The 24052-nt window shown below is 36.2% G+C and overlaps 1 protein-coding gene across 1 annotated transcript in view; it reads left to right on the top strand.

Annotated features, from left to right (window-relative positions):
* Nucleotides 1-24052, top strand: part of Reck (Reversion-inducing-cysteine-rich protein with kazal motifs) — a 30474-nt gene that overhangs the window by 745 nt on the left and 5677 nt on the right. Inside the window, exons 2-4 of the mRNA XM_069057636.1 lie at nucleotides 2389-2441; nucleotides 18910-18993; nucleotides 20781-20817. Coding sequence (XP_068913737.1) covers nucleotides 2389-2441; nucleotides 18910-18993; nucleotides 20781-20817 — 174 coding nt within the window. The remainder of the gene's footprint in view (nucleotides 1-2388; nucleotides 2442-18909; nucleotides 18994-20780; nucleotides 20818-24052) is intronic.

Below are 24052 nucleotides of genomic sequence, written 5' to 3'. Positions count from 1 at the left end.
TGGAAGCTGTTTTTTAGTCAGTTAAATTTTTATGAAGAATCCAAACATTAAATTTATGACCAGTTTGATGATTTATGACCGACTTTTACTCGCTTACACAATGAGTCACACTGTTTTTGTACCACTTTGAAGAAGTAAATCAATTCGAAGGATCGTGTAAACGAGATCAATGAAGAAACTTGATTTTTTAGCGTGTTTCAACCCCTTTAAGAGGTTCCAAAACTCCCGAAACGGATAGGGGAGAGCTTTGACTAAATCGACATGTCAGAACTGATTTCTTTTGGTTAATTAAGAGATTAGTAACAGTTGTTGAATTTTTGTGGGAAAGGGATTGTGATGAATTCGGAAATCGTTAGGGTTTTTCCGAAACAAAACTTTTCATTTTATTTTCTGTTTTTATTAGTTAAGTATCCTTGAAAAATTATTGCTGAAATAATAAACATCTTTTCTAGATAAATATATTACAAGGTGTTGTTTTTTGTCAATTAATATCTTTTATTTGATCGATTATCTCAACTAATTTATCAGTGCAGCAACAGAAAGTGAGAACTTTTTTTAAAGGACTAAGATTTATAACAATTAAATTTTGACAGAACACCTATAAATGTTTACATTTTCGCAAATCAATAAGAATTAAAAAAATTAGAGAATCAAAAAAATGTTCTAAATGGCGTTGAATATCATCACCAGAAAACTTCTTGGTGATTGTATCTTCTATGGGAGATCCTAAAGCAGAAGAAAATTACAAAATTTAATGACTTATGAATTAATTGGATTTTATTTTCTGATGTTCGAAAATTCAAAAAAATCAGGTGATTTTTAAAATGTCATATCATATTATTATTTTATAATGTAATACATATACGAGTATGTAATTAAATATAAATTATAAGTATTATAATGGAGTCATAACCATTGAACAAATATCTAATAATTTTTCAAATTGACAGAACAGATTAATTAATTTAAAATAGTAATTTCAAAATGTGAAAAACCACAAAGTGCATTATGTATACATATTATAATGTTCATAGCCGACAAAATATGAAATTAAAAAACCACCTTGTATAAATAATGGAACAATTATCTATCGGGTGTTCATTTAAATTTCCGGTCAAATGGATCAGCTGTTTAAATCTTAGCGTTGTTTGTGTTTTACACGAGTGGTGCGTTCACAATCGACGTCGTCAAAACAGATTGATTAATTTAAAATATGTATATGGTAATTTTAAAACGTGAAAAACTAAAAAATCCTCAATTATTTGATGAAAGGAAGGCATTTATCAATCAAAAAATTTCCAAAAATTATGAAATGTTGCATTTTAATTTTTAGCAAATCTTATTCTGCCAATCAACCATATTTTTAAAATTGACTTAACTTACACGACAAAATGACATTTGAGCTCAGAAACGGAATTTCTTAAGCAATTTTTTTCACTAATAATTTATTACACGTAATTTTTTTTTAATTTAATTTATAATAGCTTTTACTTGTTCCTCACAAAATATTTTAAACTGACGTCGAATTTTGAGATAAAATTGTTTCCATCGAGCAAAATAATTTACACGACTATTCACGTGCAAGGGCAACAAATTTCCTGGTTGAAAATATTTTTGTGCGATAAAATCGCCCGATCAGAACTCCTCTCACAGATAAACCAAAAAGATAAATAATGACACGACCGAAAATAGCCGAATTGTACAAGTGTCTAAATTTAACCCGTCATGGTCTGCGTCTCTTCACAGTTCTAGTTTCGGGAGTCCATAAATTGTTGATAATTGTCCGTCATCACCAGCACCACAACTAAATACCACCAGTCCATCAGACTCACACTCTCGCGATAAAAAAGTGAATTATTGTCGAACAGCGTGAAAAAACGCGCGGAATGTTGCAAGGTAGATCGTGGGCACCTGATTAATTCACTAAAGAGCAACCTTGGTTACGTGATCGTTTCACTTTTTTCCAATTGCGCTCCGGTCAAGAATAATAAGTTCGATAATTTGTTTTGGTGTGGACCTCTTCGGCGCGCGTCAACAACGTCCACCACTCGCTTTCTTCGCTCGTCGCTCATCCGGTCACGCTTCCCATCCGCTGATAACTTATTCGACCGAAAGAAAACAAGAGGAGGATGCGTGATTGACAGGCCATTACGGACATAAATAAGCCGGAGGGTCGGCAACTCGTTGGTTAACCTTCCCGACCGGCGAATATGCAAATATTAATGCGCCGTCACAGTCCGGCGAAATTTATCGACGCCATTTAATTTAGCGCGAGCCTGTTGCGTTCGTTTTTTGGAAATTTTGCAATTTGCTTTGCGAGTCGAGACTCGAAGAACGACTCAATCGATGTGACAGCTCCAACAATTTTTCTGACTCTTGTTGTTTCAGATTTAATGTGCTGTTCGCATACGACGGGCTCCTGCAGAAGTGTGTGCGAGAAGGTGAGTCAAATTTAATTTTCATTTGTAAACGGCCTATGCAAATTGAATGGGACGGGTTTTTGCCGGGATTCGGTTTTTATCGAACTGCATCGAACACCTTCAAGAACGGTTTATAGGCTGGTTCGTTGAACACCCGGCGAGTGTGGAAAAAATCTGGTGTGTGGGCACAGTCTCGCCTCTGGCACGGGGTTTTGACCACATATCCCAAAAAATTAATTAACTCTTTTTCGCTAGTGCCACATAACGGTCTGTGGTGTGTTAATTGTTAAAACACTCAGATTTCCTTTCTTGCCGAGCGTAAACGTCTTTATGCGATGTACTGACGACATTCAGCAACCGCAAAAAGTACCTACCAGTTTATGAGGGACATACGTCTTTTATTCCGACTGGTTAAAATTTATTGTTACACAAATCAACACCAACGTGGCACTTGGATAACTGATTTCCGAGAACTTGGTTTGACTTTTGCGCAACGTGTAATTTGGTTGAAAAGAAAAACGTCGGAAATTGTAGGAATAAACACAAAAATGTGTAATGATGTGTGGAGTGGAACTAAGACTTAAAAACATGTATGTCTTAAAAGAGTGCAAAAGAAAAAAAAGATGTGGATAAATATAAAGAGAAGAGCGGTAAAAATTAAATGAAATGTGGAATCACCGAAAATTTTTTTTGTCTATATTGTTTATAGTAATATTTTTGTATTTTGGTAGTTTTTGAAAAATGTATCATTTTTTTGAAAATGTACCATTTTTTGAACAATGTACCATTTTTGAACAATGTACCATTTTTTGAACAATGTACCTTTTTTTAAATGTAAGTACCAATTTTGAAAATATACCATTTTTTGAACTTTTGAATATTATTTAATTTGGTTCAAATATGCTCGTATCCTTCCGGCGTCCTTTAGAGCGGCACTTTTTGAAGAAACCCTAGGGCCATTTTAATTTTGGTCAAGGACTTTACCTTTAGGGGGTCCTAGATTACTACATATCCAATTTTTACAAACAATTAAAAAAGAACCATTGGAGCTTTAACGGGTTTAAGAGGAAAGTGGAGAAACAGGTTGTACGATAAAAGTAAACAATGACAAAAAACTGGATAATCTCAATATTACTGATATGTAAATTTTGAAAATGAAAAAATAGAAAAATGTAAAACTGGAAATGTAAAAAAGGCAACGCTTGAAGAATGATGGATAGAAGCAAAATAGAACGCTTAGAATAAAATGGAACAAAATACAAAAATTATGTTAAAATATGTTCAAGGTCTGAGAGTATAATAAACAAGTGTTTATTTATGTATGTAAGTAAAAAATTATTCAGTAAATAGTGGTCAACCATGATTTGTTGTGCATTTATTTATTCCGGCATATTTGAATGAAGCTGACTAGTGTTATAAATCTTTTTTTATTAAAAAAGTTGCAAATTATTATTTCCCTTCACGAAGCTTGTAAAAACAGGTTAATACCAGGCAGGATCATGATGAATTTATCTTCTTGGAAAAAGAATGTTATAAAGAATTTGAACAACATCTGTAAAAATGTCCTAGATAATTTTATTCCTCTATAATAGCTAGGCACTTTGATACTGACAAAGACGTGCCCTCCTTTTTGAAAGCGATTAATACGTCTGTTGTTGTGTATTTTCTGTATTTATTTCAACAAGTGATCAAATAAATATTGTAATAGTTATTTACACTAGAGTACGGTAGGGGTATTTTACAGCGCGAAAACAAGGTTTCAGGCGCGAGGCAAAGCCGAGTGCTGTAAATTATAAGAGCTCCCAACCCGATAGGTTGTTTTTTCACTATTATTATGATGATTTATTATGCATTTGATCCGTTTAAGAAAAAATTGTTTCAGAAGTAACCTTCACATAAATTCGTAAAATTATCAACAAAACGTCCAACCACAAATCTCATTATAACTGAAAATACAAAAGCGAAGTTAAATTTTGTAGCTACTTGTGAGAATTGTGCTCTCCTAATTGAGTCTTTTAGTGCATGTCCAGAGACGCCAATAAGCAAATATTTGACCACAAATTATCATAACATGCTTTCTCCACGCTCTTGATAATTATCTTTTGCCCACTAATTACACGCGATGTACAATAATTGCCGATTGATTACCACGGTGTCCTATTTTACGGTGCACACGAGTTCCCGTCAGCATAATATTTTATACCTGGCCTTGGACATAGGCCCTTTAATCCTGCACACGAATTCCCGTCAAGGCAAAAATGCACCTCAAATTCTAGACTCGAATTCCCGTCAGAAAAAAATCCTGGCAACGGCTAGAGGGGTAGGTAAGTAAGGGATTGAAGCGCTCTTTTACCCTTGACGGGAACTCGAGTTATGGATTATATCAGTTGATAATTACCTGACGGGAATTCTTGCATTACTTTATGACAAGAAATAAGTCAGACGGGAATTCGAGTGCGCCCCTATTTTAATATTGTTGGTGTTTCCCAGAGCTCTATTTTCGACCCGTTCTTAATTCGGAACAATGTCATTCTGATGGAATTACGTCATGACAGTCTGGTAACTTAATCTACAATTATTGTTGTTATTGCTTGTGCCTCTCGTTAGCTGAAAAATACGGGGGTGAATGTAATTTGTATTAAATTGACTAAAATTGAATAACATTGTTACGGCCTAACCTGCGGTCAAAACATTAATTGGAACATTCTTCAAATTTTTGTGAGCTGTTCAGAAATCTTTCTTTATATGTAGTTTCAATGTAGAAAAACATGTGATGTATCTAGATAATAATTGCAAAACCTAACTCCCACGGTAACATATTATTACTCACATTAAATAGTTTTACACCAGTTATTTTGGTAATTTTCTTATTAAAACAATTCTTGAAAATTAAAAAAATTGAATTAAATTGTTGTTTCGATCTCCCTCAAGTAAAAACCGGAGAGTTTATTTTACTCAGTAAAATAAAATCAGTACTTTTGATACATATTGGAAATTTTTTGCTACAATTGCTCCAGTTTTTTTTCTGAGCGGCAGAAAGAGAGACTCGTCACATTTTCCCTGGAGGTGTTTTCTTGGCAGCAGATTTGGAGGTAAATGAAGATATTTTTGCAAGAGTAAAGGATGATGAAGATGGTAAAGTAACGTACTTGTGAAGAATGACAGAAGAGTGAGATCTTATTGTCGTGGCGCCGTTCGGGCCCGATCCAGCGACAAGTAAAGTAACACCGTATACCAGGTGTAGCTTAACTGAGCAGCACTTCTTCAAGTTACACTCCCGCAAGAATGAAAAACGAATAAAAGTGATGATTTAGATTTGGCGACCGGTCGCGACTCTGGCAAAATTCCAAATGTATTTCTAGCTATAAAGTCTTTGCCCTGCACACTCCACGTCTCTTACTCGTACGGATTTTTTCAATAAATAACGGAGATATACGAGCGGCCGTGTCCGTAAAAAAAGATGAAACCCAAAAGCATATTTATCACACCTAAAACAACAAAGCGCCCGCGAAACTAAAGAAAACTCTTTGATATACGGTTGATATTTTGGTGATTCTTTGATCTTGTTATTATTTTCGGAATATTTTGGAACGGATACACAAAACAATATGTTCGAATTGTCCAAACGAACGCCCCTCTCTTTGAATAATGGCCTCAACTGGTGGTTATTGAGGGAATTAAGTTCTTTGACCCGTCATCTGTTGATGAGTCGTATTAACTTTAATAGACAATAACGCATTCGACGCGTAACCCTTCCGACATTATCAAAAATCGAAAATTGTAAATAAAGTTGCCGGCAATTCCGACGACCGAGACGATCCCTGTTGAGACCGATGCACTCCCCGCTCGGGCTCGCGTAATTAAATATTAAAATTGCAAATGCCCTACCAGATCGTTATGACGAGTTATTACGACGATAAATTATTAAACAATTACCACCCACAACGTACTTGTAATTGCGAGCTTCGATAAACGTCCGACTAACGTGACCGGATGTGTGGCGCTGACATAGCTCTGAAGGGTTCCGGTGATATATGCTGGCGGAATAAATATTGTCGTCGGTTTGGCGAAGGCGGATGCAAAGTGCAACTTGCATTTGCACATCTGCAACATTGGCCACGCTGACGGATGAGACGGAATTAAATTAGGCTGGAGCAGACATTGCAACCGCAAGGATTTTCCAATCGATACTCAAATACTTCAAATTTCATGTTTGATCTTCATTATCAAAAAGAAGGAGTACTGTTCGCTAACTCAACCTCTTGCACCAAAGAATGTGCAAAGAATGCAAAGAAATAAACTGAAAACAACAAGTGATCGATTATTTACTTATAGTAAACGTAAAACAACGGAGCTTGAAATTTACCAAACTTTAGAGTATTTATTTTGCTGTAGCAGAGATCTAAAAATAAGTAGTCATCAGTCAGCGATTTCCTAATGAAGGTAAATTAAATAATAGTAGTAAGAGTAGAAGAGAGTCTTTTTGTGGTAAGTCCAGAGATTGAGACCGAGACGAAGTTGAGGTTGACAACTGGGCGAAGCACGAAATTAATCAAACTTGTCACACTGACAGTAGCTATAAAGTTTTTTCTCAGATAACTTGGATTCATTATTATCAACTCTAAACTTCTAATACCTACAAGAAGGTAGCTAGGAAAAATTTAACAAGAGATTTCACCCCATGGTAGTCACCTCGGTTATTGTTCACTTTAACCACTTCTGGAATTTTGGGTTTTTTTCTGGCCAGACACCTTCAGGGCGTCCTCCTAGATTGTTTCCCACCATTCAAACCTTGTGCCTTTTTTTTCTCTTTTGTTGTGTTTCAAGGTCGCGCCAATGTCTTAGTATAACTAAAGGGTAAGGAAAATTCATTTGCACAAGGTTTGAATGGAGGGAAACAATCTAGGAGGACGCCCTGAGGATGTCTAGCCAGAAAAAACGCGAAAATTCCAGAAGTAGTTAAAGTGAACAATCACCGTCACCTCTACCATCGTAAAGAGATGGCCGCCTATTTACTGAACGCCTTGTATATTGCAACAATTCCGAACTAGAGCTTTTGCTGCCACTTTGGAGCGAGCTTGAAGTGTTATTGCATGTATCAGGAAACATAAAAATATTTTCGAAAATAGCTTCGACGTCGCTGGACTCATCTTTCCGAAACCATCCATTGTGTTTTCTCAAACGTTAAATTCGATCCTTGTTTTGCCAAAGTCGAAAACCGAATCCTCGTTGCGGCTCGAGCCTTGGGTGTTCCTTAACCGGAACACGCTGTATCGGTTTTGAGCCTCCCGCCTCTTCGACATATAACTTCGGCGCCTTTGATCTTCAAAGAGTCGATGCGTCTCAACACTCGGAGCTTTATCGGATGTTTCCACAGAAATGTGGAAAGTCGTTTAAGATCGTAAGCTAATAAATCCACGTTAGTCGTATGTTTGTTTTAAGTGTAATTTGTAGAGCCGCCGTTTATTTCGGGAGCTTTTTTATCAAGCCGGTGGCTTTCACTATTTATTTTCGTTTATCTGGGCGACACACGAAACCCAAATAATTCGACTGCACTTCTTCGACAAGCCCCGAATCATAATCATCACAAAAACACGTGTTTGGATGAACGGCGGTAACGTAATACCACATTAATCAACAAAAAAAAGCTCGATTATTCTTCCGACATGTGTTTAGCACGGTTTTTGATATTGTATACGCTTGTTTTAGCGCTAAATCGTAAATTTTCTATGTTTGCCGATTCGCCTCGATGCACCTTCAATGAGCCTTTTCCGCCTCTCAAACGTGCCGAGAATTTCCTCCGTCGCTCTTGACAGCCGCCGATCACACGCTCAATTTTCACCTCTTCGGATTGACGCGATTCTAAACAAGCCGAGGACTGGGAACGGCGCCTTGCGGTACGCCACGACGAATTCCCACGCGGAATGCGAAAATGCGACTCGAATCCTGTTCAGGAGTACTCTGCGCATTCCACGGAAACATCGACACTAAATATACACGCCGCTTAAAATTCTCGTCTCTTCATCATACGTGTTCTACAAAATTTAGAGCGCCGAACAGTTAATTAATTATTCACTGCCAACGACTACGTCATTTGGTGGAATCGTGGTGGTGGTTAAAATTACGGTAATTGTTCACTTTAACTACTTCTGGAATTTTCGCGTTTTTTCTGGCTAGACAGTCTCAGGGCGTCCTCCTAGATCGTTTCCCACCATTCAAACCTTGTGCAAATGCCTTTTTTTTCTCTCTTGTTATGTTTCAAGGTCGCGTCAAGGTCGCGCCAAGTCTTAGTATAACTAAAGGGTAAGGAAAATTTTCATTTGCACAAGGTTTGACTGGTGGGAAACGATCTAGGAGGACGTCCTGAGGCTGTCTAGCCAGAAAAAACGCGAAAATTCCAGAAGTAGTTAAAGTGAACAATTACCAAAATTACGTTAATAAAGCCGTAAAGAGCTTGTGCTGCGGGATAAGAGGCTTAAGTGATGTGTTTGTGACTGAGTTCGTCACGTGACTAATTAGATTCCAATCAGAAGCTTTCTAAGCGTCTTACTGTGAAGATGTCTCGCCTGTTCGTGTGATTTACATCACTACCGAGCAAAGTATTAAGTTAATTAAATAGAAAAGAACTGTCAATAAAGCTGCGTCAGTACCTGTCAAACTGCTAATTAGTAGTAATTTCAATTCTTTTATGATTTTATTGCTGTCGTTGCCGTTAGACATTTCATTTTGTTGTCGAATTCCGGTGAAACACGTCACTGAAAAGTAAATAAAATCACAATAATTTTGTTTACTGTTTTGTAAAGATATCTTCGAATGTTTATTAGTTAACTAACCTTCCAAGTGTCAAATTTGACAATTTTTCGCAAATTGTAATTAATCTCTTATTGATTCAATAGAATTCGAAACAACACAGAAAGGAAAACAAAAACGACGCCAAGAACTTTTTGCTGAAAAGTAAACATAAAAATTTCACCAGATATTTTAGACGCACATGCGGTATTCGACAAGATTATTTTTGGACTAAAAGTAGCCGTTACAAAAATATATGTTTATTTACTTTTATTGCAGTATCAGCACCCAATTAAAAACGTCTTTAGCGGCGGAACTCCATGAATTGCTTCCAAATAGACGACTAAACCTGGTCTTGTTTTATACGAAACCTTTTATTACTGATTTTACTGTGCGATCAGACAGATAAATTAAAGAGACCAACTAACAAGTCTTAAAAAATAAAACTCGACTCGTAGATTAAATCATACAAGAATATGTGACGTCAAAGATCCTATCTGTCAACAACGTGCAGAATACATATTTGAAGCAATTTAATTTGGATATAATGTGCTGTTATTTTTAAGAAAAAAAGAATTGGAATTGGAGTTCCTTGGAGAAAAAAAAATGAAACTTTTTTCACTGGACTCAAAACGAATACTACAGTGCGAAGCAGCGATAGTGAGAGCATGGTTAAATCTTAAGGGTGCTATAAAAAATAAAATGTAAATGCTATAGGTGTGGTTTCTTGTCAGCACTCCCAGGTAGTACATTTCAATTAAATAGGCGATATAATTGCGTTTATATTTAATTAATTGTCGATTTCCTGTCAGATTAAAATATTGTCTAACATGGATGTCGTGCTAAAACGAAATGCAAGGACCGAAATGCATCCAACGTTGGGCTAAATTTAACTGATGAATAATTCCGAACGAACCGACGAACAAAATAAGAAATAAAAGATTCATATAACGAAATAATGCAGGAAATGGTTTTAGGAAATAATTTCTTAGAAGCATTAATCTTCGGAATACTAAGCACGTCACTTTAGAAGATGTCATCTTTTTTGAAACGTTTACTAACAACGCCCCAACGAAAAACCCTCCATGACATATGTTTTGTCAATGCACCATTTTACATCCACAATTAACGCCTGTTCCTTTTTCTGGGCGCTTTCCCCAGAAAATATCGTTCAATGGCCGTATTTCACGGTCGACAATCGTTCCATTGTCGGGTGTTTAGTTTAGGATTACCAGGTCCTTTCTGGTAGCATAAATAAGACCGGCATGGGGTCTTTAGACACGGTTAAATCTGTCACTCACGACGGAAACGTGTAAGAAAGGCATTCAATGGACTCGCCGGGCTCGATTTACTCAGATCTCTTTAATTCCATCATCGAATATATATTGGCGGTGCAGCTGTTGGCGAAACTACGACTTATGAACATCACGTGTACGTAATCAGACACGAATATTCCGACTTTAATCCAATTCTCATTTGTATTGTTCTCTCTAAACCAATAAAACTGTTTTATGGACAACGTCTCGTATTTGCTTCATTAATATTAATGCGATAAGTGCGGCCATTATGCGACTATCAATATGAAGAACATGTCGCGCCTGTGAGAATAGTCCAACTTTAAACGCTGCTTGAATAAATACCTATTTCGAATAAGATATGAGCGGGTGCTTACAAGGAATTTATCCATCCCTCTTCCTCATTGAACGAGACTTATGAACAAGAAGTCAAGTGACTGGTGACAGGTTCATCACTATAAATAAATTCGTAGGAAGCAACGTGTAACAGAAGACTTAATCGTGCCTAGAATTTTACAAAAAACTAAACTACATTACATGAATCAATCGAATCGTATATTGGGCTGGCTCGGTTCACATTTATAATGTGGCTGTAAATGATCCTTTTGTTGATGAATTATACCATTTTGTCATAAATGATTTGATTGATCTTGCAATATAAAAACCCAATTATTTACCATACTAATTCGATTTTTGTCATTTTTATTGCTGAATCAAACATTTAAACATGTCTTCTAATAGTCTTAATTTTTATATCAACTCATTTTTATGTCTACTTATATCATTGCTTTTTTCTACTTGTTCAGTTACATTATTTTGTTCCATACCTCCCTAGAAAGTGAGTCTGTATCCATAGTTACCAGTGGGTGAAGGTTTCCCTTTCGTTTACTTCACTTTCGCTCATCGTTTTTTGCTCACTGCCAATCATTCACTGGTTTTTATTCACTCGTAATTTTTTTCAATTCTCTCTGATAACGTAATTTTGATTTCTTAGACAACATTTGGTACCTCGCGACACTTGCCTCTTTCAGGACATCATCAGGAACTCTTCATTATCCATTGTCACAATTTCCACAACGTGCACACTTCATTGACGTTACAGAACTTTGTTTATTTTGTATTTTATTTTTTTCTATAGCAACAGATCCGTCCAAAAATGTGATTTATTTTTATTTAAAATTTTAAATACAAAGTTACAGACTCAATTTCTAAGGAGGTATCGGACAAAACCAAATACACCACTCGGAAAGATCGCTTTCGTTCACTTGAATTGCATCGTCCACTCAGCTCCGCTTCGTGGACGAACACGCAATTCGCGTGAACGAAAGCAATGGCTTCCTCACTCTTACTCTAAATAACTATTTCTTCCTGATTTCTTTCTTTTTTTGTATCTTTGCTTTTATTTCTTCATTTCCACCTTCATATTAGATCAGATGTCTATACTTTTTATAATCGATTTTTTTTACTTAGTCTTTTATTCACTTTACAGTACATTCCTTTATTTTTTTTACTCTCTTCCATTCCGTCCCTAAACAATACCAAACTTCCTCTAAACTCTTTTGTCTCATCTTTTTTCTTCACTTTTTGTTCCTAAAGTATCATCTTTCTTCCTATCTCCACGTCTTCTGTATTTCTTTGATTTTAAAACTAAAACTGACTTTCAATGTTTCTCTTTTTCATCTTATTTCTATTCATCTTTCTCGCGCATTAATTTACATTTTCCCACTTTTTCCATCGAACTTTTTTTCTTTTAAAATAGTTTCCGAATTGTAACTATATTTCATTTTTTACTTGTGGTCTTAACATTCTACATTTTCATCCACTGTGACTGTGATTTTTTTATTTTCTGGCTTCTTTTATCCCCATTTTTTCTTGTTTTTTCGTCTTTAGTTTCTTCTTTTATTTTTTGAAAATGTAGATGAATACTGATACTACAGATCCCTTAATTACCATGATATTACTCCTTTTCCTACATTTTCACATTTTTCATAATTATCATACTGTGAAGTCCCTCAATTCTATTCCCATACTTTATTTATTATTTTCATCTCATTTACTACATATTTCGTTTGATAAAATCACCCTACCAACAGTGCTAGATTAGAACTCTCTCCATTCTCCGTAATCTCTCTGTAATCTCATTACCATATTACATATTCCTTTTTCTCCTTTTTTCTCTATTTTCTTTACATATCTTTGAAATCGTTGACTTTTAATTTTTTGCTGGTATTGTTGCCAGCGCACATTTTAACTATGACATAATTTTTCCTCCTTTCGCGTAAATTTGAACCGTCAGTTGTGGTACCAAATTTTTCCTAAATGTATCCGAATTATTCACTAGCACTAGCAACAACAAACAAATTTTTCAAACAACAAAAACAATTAATCTTGATTTTCGGGCTGGCTGTGTTGTTCAAACACGCTCTTCATGATGAATTAGCTACTTTCGATCCAATCAAAGTGAATAATGTTCCTTGTGGAGTCTTCAAACAATATAAAGACAGTTACTTAAAGCAAACGTATGGGTCGGCGTTGAAATAACTTAATTCTGTTTAGACTGCTGCAATTATTTGTAAACATTCATTAAGTCGAAGCAAACACCCAGACGTTAATGGGGATGTTAGGTGATGACACGACAATAAAGGAAATATTCGAAAAACACCACGTAGTGTCACGAAATTACACCTCTCGCTTTACGTCATTGTGGTCCGTCCCGTCAGGATTTTTTAAAGGTGCGTCATTTTATGCAAACGTATCGACGGGCCATACTTGTCACAAAATAAATCGCTGATGTGTATCGGCAAGACTCCAACCTTCGTTGAACAAATGGTGCATTACCATAAGTCCAGCGTCGACTTCCGCCCTCACGTGCGGAAAGAAAATTTCAAGAGGTCCAAATCTTGACGTGCTGCTGGCTCGTCTTGTTCCCTTTTCAATTCGCAGGCGCATAAACGTCGGCTGTAAATTATACAGTGGTTGAAATAAAATTCCAGACGTTTACGGCCTTAAAATAAACAAAGACCGTTAAGACCACGTGAAATTTTTAATACTTTAACACTTGTTAACCTCGCAGCCCATAAATGCAAGCTGGATTATTTATTGTTGCGCGTGGAAATGCATGGCGGAAAATTGAACTCGCACCTTTCTGCGGTGACTGTTGCATAACACCTTCACAGATGCAATAGGATCCCGAAGGATCATGTGCCGAGACTCCAGTCTCTACACTCGAACGACATTCACGAAAGGTCTGATTGGTCGTGGTTGATTACGAGCCCCAGTGGGAGTCCTTGCGGAGATCCACAACAAATGAACGATCCTTTTTACGTCTTCTGCGAATCGCTTCTCGCATAATCATATCGCCATAGCCTTGGGTTTAAAGTTGTTCCGGACTAAACAGGATGGCCGATAGAGAAAGTGATAAGGTGCTTTTATTGCAAGTGCTTTGCTCTGCTCTGTCAGCCTCTTATCTTACGATAACAGTTTGCGAATTATGCAAACTGAACATAATTGGTGTGTGTGTGTGAAGGTTGTTTCCGCTTTTTAATGATACGATCAGCTTACTTAACATATTGTCTATATGCAATGCGAAAAACAGTACGAACAATGGGTCATAATTTTTTATATAGAATTTTGCAAGAACATATGGGAATAAATTGTATTCACATAATTCAAGTTTGATCAAAATGTCAAATCTGTAAGGAATTGGAGCAGAGTCAAAACTCTGATGAGTGTGAGGTTTAAGTAACTAAAAAGTAAAATGTGGAGATCGAATTCGACCAGTTGGTCACTAAATAAGTAGAATAAGAGATAATAAAAGATAATAAAATCAGTTCACAGTTATTTACAAGACGAGTGAGGAAGACAAAGCTTTCGTTTACGCGAATTACGTATTCGTCCACGAAGCGCAGCTGCTATAGTTATTATTTTCAATATATAAATTCTTTTCGTAAAATCGAATTTCAATTATGCGTGAATGAAAAACAGTGGGCGAAAGACAGTGTGCGAAAAACGATAAGCGAAAGTGAAGTGAACGAAAGAGAAACCTTCAGCCACTGGTAATTATAGACACAGACTCACTTTCGAGGGAGGTATCGAACAAATTTTTAAATGATATAATCTTATAATCTAACCTTTCATTGTATGTAGTTTCTGTCAAAATGACAGCGCCAGTGGTTAAACAACAAACTGTCAAATTGCCAGATTTTGCTTAACAGTTTTTTCAATTTCATTATAAGCGACCCTGATTAAGTAAATTAATTTTGGTGTATTTAATTGAGATCAGTTACTGTTTATTTAAGAAACGTTTGACATGACTGAAAAGTAGATATTAGACAGCCCCGCTTATGCATTTTTTAAATGAAAATCCGAATGGAATTATTTATAAGATAAAATGTTAGACTCGTTCATACTTGGAGTAACTTTTTCTCTTTAGAATTGTTCAACCAATACATTCGTAATTGACAAATGTAATGACCATGACAATCTGGTAAATCCCATATCTCATTTTTCGTGGTGTCGTCATCGCACACAAAAATTACGCTACAAACCGCAAAGAACTTCACACTTCACTTCCTGAAAAAAAAATACAATTGATATGAAGAATTCATAAATTTTGTTGTCACTTAATCAATAGTGCTTTGCTTTGTTTCATTCTCCAAATAAGTATGCGTCCAAGCAAAGATAAATGAGAAAATCTTGATTCTATTTTCGAGCTTTCCGTGTTATTGAATCATTCACTCGTCTGGAACAATACCAACGGTCACGTCTTTTCAAGAAGCTAATTAACATACCGTGTGTTTCAAAGAATGTACGTGAAAAACAATCATCGAAAACGTGTGCCCCAACTTTACTTTATTACGTTTAATTATCCACCAAACTCGCATAACTTGACCTTGAATTAGCGAATTACAGTGACACGACTCATTCATATAGGAACCGTTTTCAAACCAAAATCATTTTTTATCTTCGTAAATGACCACTATCGTAATAACGACATTTACAAAGTTCAAATCACTCACATATCTGTCTTGAGTGCTAGGTCCACAACAATTTCTATTGGTCTATAATTTGTCTAATGTCCTTACCACATGTTATCAAATCGTCTTAATCTAAATGACCCAATCAAACAACAATTAACGACTTCTAGAATCCCTCGAGATATCTTAATTCCTTCGTTTCTCGTCGAAATCCGACCCCACTTCGTGAGCGTATCCGAGGTTAGATTTTGAAAAATAGCGATTCGATTATAAATTCGGATAATTCCGTTCCTTCAGCGAGAGGAAATGTATCTCATTTATCTTTCAGCGGGACTGAAATAACCGAAACTTTTACATCTGCTAGCATCGTCATGTTTTAAAGAACTCGTAGATCGCTACCGCCGTAGAAAACACTTAACGATACACTAAACACTCCATACACTTAAGAATAACATTTCTCTGACAATTTGTATGACAACGGCGTCTTGAATGGACCCATTGATAAATGAGACGTTACAGGTCCAGCGATCTCTCTTCCAGGGACCCTTGCAGGTCCGTAGAAATAAAAGATCTCTTACCGAATCTACATAAACACAACTATCATAAATATATGAAGCTGTGACGCTCAAGAACACAGAAATATATGGTATTTCTCACGCTGGGCTCCACATGTGAGCCAACCATCCACGAAAAAAACGACCATCACACATACGTATCTTTTACATTGCGAAATGTATCCTTTTATCGAAACGGATTTAATGAATTATGGCCAGTTTTATGGTGCCTGGGAGGAATTTATTATCACGATTATCTCAGGATATCTGACAATAAACGTCACCTGACACGTATCTCGCCTATTTAATTAAGCCGAAGAAGAGGAACAGTTCTTGTCGACTCTCCTTTCCACGATAAAAACTTTCCCTTCAATTTGTCGTCTGACAGGACGTCCATTTTTATTGGTCATCAACAGCCATACATTATTGATCGTGTTTTTCAACAATGGTCGATCGACTTGTCTTTATTGACCGTTTTCGAATAACTTCTCGCCTCCGTTTGTTTCAAATTGTGCAATTCCCGAGCCGATCCGGACTAAAGCCTCGATGGGTATAGTGCCCCACGCACTTGTCGCGATAAATAAAATTGATATGTTTATGTAAAGAACTGGACACTAAGACGTGTCCGGATAATTAATTGAATTATTCAATAGCAGGTAGGGCCTCCGACCACTATCTGTTAGAGAAAACAAAAGGAAAGCTGAGAGAATAAGATGAAGGTCGGTAAACACCATGACAGATGGGAGTGCGTTCGATGTGTAGCTTCTCTTCGGGGTGTCGTACCTGCTGCGACCATCTTGCATTTATCTGTGTCTTTTATCGGGACGACGATTTTAATCATATTGGTTTTTTTGGCCTTGGGGCGCTCTCACACGACCAACGCAACACACGCCGAAGAAACCAACTCGACATCGTTCCCATATTCATAACCGATAACACTTTGGAGGTCTTGATGCATCCTCCGACGCTCCTTTCTACATTAACCACACCAGAACACATCCAAATGCCTCTCACCAGATGGAAAGATTATTTTCTGCTCCATTACGACACGAACCTTCAACAACCAATTACTCAATTATTCACCAATGCAAAAACTAAACAAACATCTTCTCTCGTAATGATTCTTCAATTATCTAACATCTAGAAAAAAATCTCATTTAAAAAATTCATTTAACACTGTCATGCGAATCAAATGATTCAAATATCAATCTGGACGTCTGAAAAATAAATGTAAACAAATAATAGTATATTAAAGAACGAGTTTTATAAGGGTTGATTTGGCGCACGAGTCCCAAGTGTAGAAAACGAGCCGTAGGCGGGTTTTCTGTGGGACGAGTGCGCCAATGCCCTTATAAAACGAGTTTTTTGTTATTTTTTCGAATTTGCACCCTTGTTTTAATTTTTAAATAAAAAAATTAAATTTTCAAATTCTAGGATATTTTATATTAATTGGTAATTCAAGGTAACGGAAAATAAAAATCAGTGAATTCAGAGTGAACTTGAAGGTCTAAAATAAATTTTAAGAAATATTTTTTGTTAAGGCCATAAAGAGCAAAAACGTCCGTTTAAACTGTTTTCAGTTCAGCTTCAGATATTATTTTAAAAAGCTTTTGTAATCAGTTCTAATTTTATTTTTATTTCATTTCCAGAAAACCATAAATCACAATAACCATAAACGTAAAAATAAAAAGGTAACTTGGACAGATTTTTACTAATATCGGGTGTTCATTTAAATTTATCCTCAAAGTTGGCGGTGAAGAGTCGATTGTAAACGCACTACTCGCGTCAGTCTGCAGAGTAAAAACACAAACAACGCAAAAAGTGAGGTTAGATTAAACAGCAGATCCGTGGAACGTTCACAATCGACTCTTCAACGCCTATTTTGAGGATAAATTTAAATGAACACAACATTTATTACTTAATGTTTCTTAAACGCTTGTTGCCCTTAAGTGTCTTACTTTAAACTAGAAACTGATCCTTCATGTTTATTTACCTCGTTTCAGAAGCACTAATAATAAACTGAAGGAGAAAGTAAAAAAAAATTCAGTGCATGATACATGCTCTAAAATTATTATTAAAAAGGATAAGGATAATGGACTGGTGATGTCTGGTTAGTTGACGAAATGGGTTGACAGAAAATCAAGATGTTACGGAACGTACGAACTGTTAATGAACAGTTTAATTATAAAAATTCAATTTAGGATCATCTAATGAGATAAATATTCAGTTCTTACACACCCACTTATTAAAAGATAATTTAAGAGAATTAATTATCCTGCTGCAGGATAATTAAGTTTTGAGTTGTGGTGAAAGTCGTTCAGAAATCTTGTTGAACGGAATGCATTATACAATATGCAAAGCGTGTTATAAAAATAGATTACATAAAGACAGTAAAATGCAGATTTTGTTAAAAAATGTCAATGTGAAAAGTGGACTTTTAAGTTGTTAAAATACGACCCGGGGACCGCGAGACAAGAAATCTAACGCGAAAAAGACAAGAAACAGCTTGAAATCCGCTTGTTGGTTATTTTTTACCCTCGGGTTACTTTCACGCGCCAGTTAGAGATTGAATAATAATCATAACGGGCTAATCGCCCCATAAAGAAGTCCAGGTGTTAACTGGCTAATACTAATAATCATCTAAATTTAGCATTAATAAGAGCGCTCGAAGTTGAATAAACATCAAGAGGCTGTTGGTCTTATTATAACATCCAAAGTAAACAAGTTATTGATATGGATATTAAAGTCAACACTCACCTCGTCCAAAGTGATCTAACACTTTTCTAAATATAAACCCGACAGTCTTACCATCCGGCGTTGACGCGAACATTCCTTAATGAGTCCCAATTAAGTTGTTTCGTTTTTATTGTTTCAGATATCATTAGCACAACTGGCGGCCGATGGACGGTTGAGGAACCAGACTATCCAAGAAGTACAGAAATTCTGTTCACCTCAACTGGTAAGGCATCTTGTCGTTGTCACTTAACTAAACGTTTGATTGATGTCGAAGAGATAACGGTCGTTTTTAGAAATAGCCGGTCTTGGATGTCATCTCTTTTAAGAGCGGTGATATTTTTAAAATTCCTTGTTTACGGCCTACGATATTTCACGCGTCTTATCGTTAAGTGTTCAAGATCGCAGATAAGGAAAGAATAAAATTTCAATTTATTGTTTTGGACGGATTATTATTGTCTCGGAACGTCGTTTTATTACTTCATTTCGCTGTGGAACTGCGACCAACGTCCTGATAATGTCCCAGGGATAGAGTGCACCTCTTCGTCCACATTTTCTTGCTTCTGCGATGCCTCTTTCACGACCACTTGTGGGGTAGACCAGTGAATATGACACGCCACTCAAAGGGGACTGTGTCTTGCATTATGTCTCTCACTGACAAATTGGTAATGGGTCCGGAGTGGGCGGGACCATTTTGAGAGCCTAAATGCACAGGATGTTTCGCCGTATTAAAAAAACAATGCAGACGCCTAAAAACCACCACGAAATATGGACCGATGCATATTTTTAATAAAGCAAATTCCAAGGAAAACTTCAAACTTCTCTCCAAAAAGGAAACTGGGTGGTGGAAATCTTCAGTTACTGTCGATTTAAACCCACTTTTTCCTTTCAATGTCCTTCTTCATTTGTCCTTTTAGTTTATCCTTTTTCCAGACACTTCTGGTTTAGAAGTTATGTGACTTCCACTCTTCTTAATTTTTCTATTCTACTTTTTAGCTCCATTTACAGTTTTAAATAGAAATCCAGAAAAAATACAATACATTTTAACACCATTCGATCGAATACTGAAGTATCGGGTGTTCATTTAAATTTCCGGTCAAAGTTGGCGTTGAAGAGTCGATTGTGAACGCACTACTCGTGTAAAAACGTAAGATTCAAACAGCTGATCCGTGATCCGTAATCCGGAGTGAGTTCACGATCGACTCTTCAACGCCAACTTTGACCGGAATTTTAAATGAACACCCGATATTTCCGAATGTTCAATTACATTACAAATATAACCTTAAACTGTCACATGTTTAATGTCGATGTCACTTTTACTGCCAACATAAATTTAAAAAATGATAATAAAAAAATAAAGATACTGCACTTCTAATAAAAAAAGAAAGAATAAAAATATATCGAATGAAGCGTATAAATAACTTCTAAAGAAAAAATAAAACAGGAAACAAGATCTGTGCCGTCTGAGAAAATGAAATGACACATTGCAGACAAACGTTTTGTCTTGATCTAATTTTTGATATGTGATATCGTTGTACCAAACGTGAAATGAGGTCGTGAGAGAATAAGACAAGTAAAAATAAATGTAGTGGAGGTGTAGACAATTACGAGGCTGGAGATTTGACAGTTTCAGTCGTAAGAGGCAATTTAGGAAGGTGTAGCGATAAAGCACAGTCCATCCAGCCATCATCAGAGTCATGTAAACTGGCCGTGGAACACTTTCAGACGTTGGTTAATTGCAAGACCACTGCGTACAGCTCCGTCGAAGGAGAAAGGGGTCCGACCGCCTCCAGCATGCGGGACTTAATTAATTTTGCTCCGGTAAACCAACAACTCGTATAAATTTAATACGATTGTAAAATCTGAATCGTTAAAAGATGTTGACGAGACGGCTGAACTGAATTTAATGTCTTTGTCGTGTTCCACCATCCGGCGTGGGTAACGTGCGAAATAACAAATAAAACGCGGCACACGAGCTCCGCTCAATTAACTAATAAATTCCATTTTTTCCAGAATACGTTTTGGGAGTGCCTCAATGCGACGTTCAAAGGTGAGTAAATTTTTTCAGAGCGACCCCGAATCAACATTTTCGGTTTCGACGGATTTGAATAGAGAATTAATTAAAAAAAACAACACACGCCATAAATAATACAGGTTTAACAGTTCGAACAAATTAATAGACACGTTTAATTTAATTTATTGAGACAGGTTAGGTGTGTTTAACGTTGATTTTTTTGATTTATGTTATTAATTCTACGGTTTTTTGGCGCGATCCTTCGGTGCTAAATCGGATTCTGACAGATGGTGGGGTAATGGCACTTTCGGCACCATTAAATTTCGCGGAGGGTTTATTTTCCGCTCGCATTGGCCAACACATTTCTCAAACAGTGTCGCGTTTAAAAGCGTTTTTCATAAACATTTCCCAGACACAATCAATAATTCTGTTTGTTTTGATAAACTATTTTGTGTTTTTTGCTTTGTAACCGTCGCAGCTGACCCACAGACAATGTGCTAAATACTGTAGTGGCATTTTATTACGATATTTACTCTAGCCGAATAAAATACTGCGTCGTTGTAGTTATTTAATCTTCTTGTAACGACACGTGGAGTCGTTTCCATCTTGGAATATTTTTGCCTCCAGGATTCAAATTTAAATCATCGGTTATTAATTGGATGACGTTACAAAACAGTGAAGCTAGTAATAAAATCATAAATCATCATTTGCAGGACTAAACTATAATCAATTAATCAGTCGAGCATTAATGAGAATGTAGAATGGGAGACATTTACCGGTCGTAAAATTTGCTGATCAATTAACTGGTTATGCGTTAATCTGTTGGACGAAATTGATTTCATTTTCGATTTCCTGTCAGTCGATTCTAATAAGATGAATTGACAAAGTATCTTAAGAGGTTCTTAGCGCCCAAGGCTATATCAATCAAAGCACCCCTTTTAAATGGGATAAAGAGAAGAATTTTAAGGGTAAGGTAAAAATGTAGTTTCACCACGACTATTAAAGAATGAATGCATTGGATATTCAATGAAATAATGATATCAATTCCACGCACTGTGTTAGAATTTATACATACTGAAATCCAAGGCTGTTGACCAATCACATCCCTCGTATTTTCATTCTACGACAGTTCGCCAATCGGATGCATTTGTAAGCAATAAGTCGTGCATCGCGTAGCAACCGCTAAATGAGCCACAATTTTAATCATCAATATTAAAAATAAAATTAAATTCGATTTTCAAAGATTGCTTTTCCTTGGTATAGTCGTGGAGAAAGTATAGTCTTCAACTCGCGCATAATGGCTATTGTTCACTCGGATGATTCCACCACTCGCCTACGGCTCGTGTTGCAATTTTCATCCTCTTGAATAATAGCTATCATTATACACTCATTGAAGAATGTACGAGTACATACATTCTCCATCATTCAAATTCCTTAAATTTAAGAAAATTCCAAAGCCATCTTCTATTTCTCGTTATGCATTTTTGCGTTATTTAAGTCACTAATCAACATTTTTCTCTATTATCACGTAATCGGTGTTCCCTAATGTCATTTTTTTCACTAGAATTTGTATTGTTTTTGTCTCGCCATGTTAAAAAAAATATCCCAAACTTCACATCTTTGACTTGACTTTGACAATCACTTAATTATCACTTAATTTGAGGGAAAGAGCAGACCATAAAACAAATTTAGCAAATTTGTTGTGTTGCAGAATTCGTGCTTGCAAACCAGAGGATCTTTTGGACATTGCTGGCATTGTCATTGACCTCTGATGCAATTTTTGATATCTGACGTTAGTTCTTTTAAGGATTTATTAAATCGCAGACTCCACATCAATCCCATTATTCGTAATAAATTTTGTAAAACGGTCACTTACAGTAGCACAATCAAGAATCTATCGAGTAATAAAAGCAAGCGACTGTGGTTGCCGATGAAATAAACACCAAAAATAATATGACTGGTGAAACACACATGAGACGCTGATTCCAGTCTAGACAGTTGAAAAAAGAAACCATTTTTTCTAATCGCTTTTTCGTAAATAATAGACTTTTGAAAATGTATTTTGAAGACTTTATAGTGGTCTGAGAAAACCCTGATTAAAAGGGAAGGAACAGGTGCAATTTTTCACACCAACTGCAAATTTATTCAAGGAGTACAACGAGGGCAATAATTACATGAGGGATGAAAAAACACTTTGGTCCCGTGGTATTTATGCTATTTGTGCAAAAGGATAAAACATCGTATCCTGGTTTTAGACTTTGATTTTCTTTTTATCATTTTTCTTTTCTTTCTATTTGTTGTAATTTCTCTTGATCTCACAGTCAGATAGTCTATTTATTGTCTTTGTTTAGGTTCTTGTTCTTTTTATCGTGAACAACGACCAGTTTTTCACGTTTGAATGTTTCCTTTTCCTCTTCCAAATGTTGTCTAAACTTTGCTTATTTATGACTCTCAAAACACTCATTTTTTTATCGTCCCTCACTTTATTCTCACATTTACCTTTCTTAATCTTTCTCTTAGTCACCTAACCAAATGAAATATTACAGTTCTCAAAAAAATTTCTGCTCTATCTAGGCCTATCTTTATTGTTTCGTTTAGGTCTGGTTGTTATGTAAAACGTCGTATAAATCACATCACCTGCAACGCCAACACGTTTTGCCAGACAAGTTGACATCATCAGACTTACGATCAAATCTAATCCACACTTGTCGCCCAGACACGGACTAATTACATTTAACAATTAAAATCCTCCGTCATAAATCACCCTTTTAATAGAACTCGACCGTTTCCAAAATGCTGAAAGAAAATTTGTCGAAAATTTAGGAGATTCGTATGTTCGTAATTTACAAAAAATGATGGTTAGTGAACGTAAATAGAACAGAAATACTTGGGGATTACTTATGGAGGTGCGTTTAACTGTGTTCGGTCTCTTCGACGTCGTTGTGCCAAGTCGTGGGCAGTACACAACTAGTTTTCGATACGGAATTCTAGCGTTGCATACGATTACGTGCCGCGTTCACAATATGGAAAAATGAGATTACCATATTCGATGACATGTCATAATTTTTAATGTTACCTTTGTGAGCTGGTACAATGCGAACCTGCCCATCGACTTGGACAAATAAGTCGGCCCGTCGTTATTGAATCTGTGGCGACCGTGCCTTCGATCATTATCGTTGGTTCGTTCTTTCTTATTAAAGTCCCAACGTTGGGACCGTCCGGTTGACTCTCTGAGGGACCCAGCACGAAGGCGCGCCACTCGCCTGGCCCA

The sequence above is a fragment of the Tenebrio molitor genome, chromosome 9 (genome assembly GCF_963966145.1).
Source record: "Tenebrio molitor chromosome 9, icTenMoli1.1, whole genome shotgun sequence".
NCBI lineage: Eukaryota > Metazoa > Arthropoda > Insecta > Coleoptera > Tenebrionidae > Tenebrio > Tenebrio molitor.
Note: the sequence above shows the minus strand (reverse complement) of the source record. Positions and strands in the feature narration are given on the sequence as shown.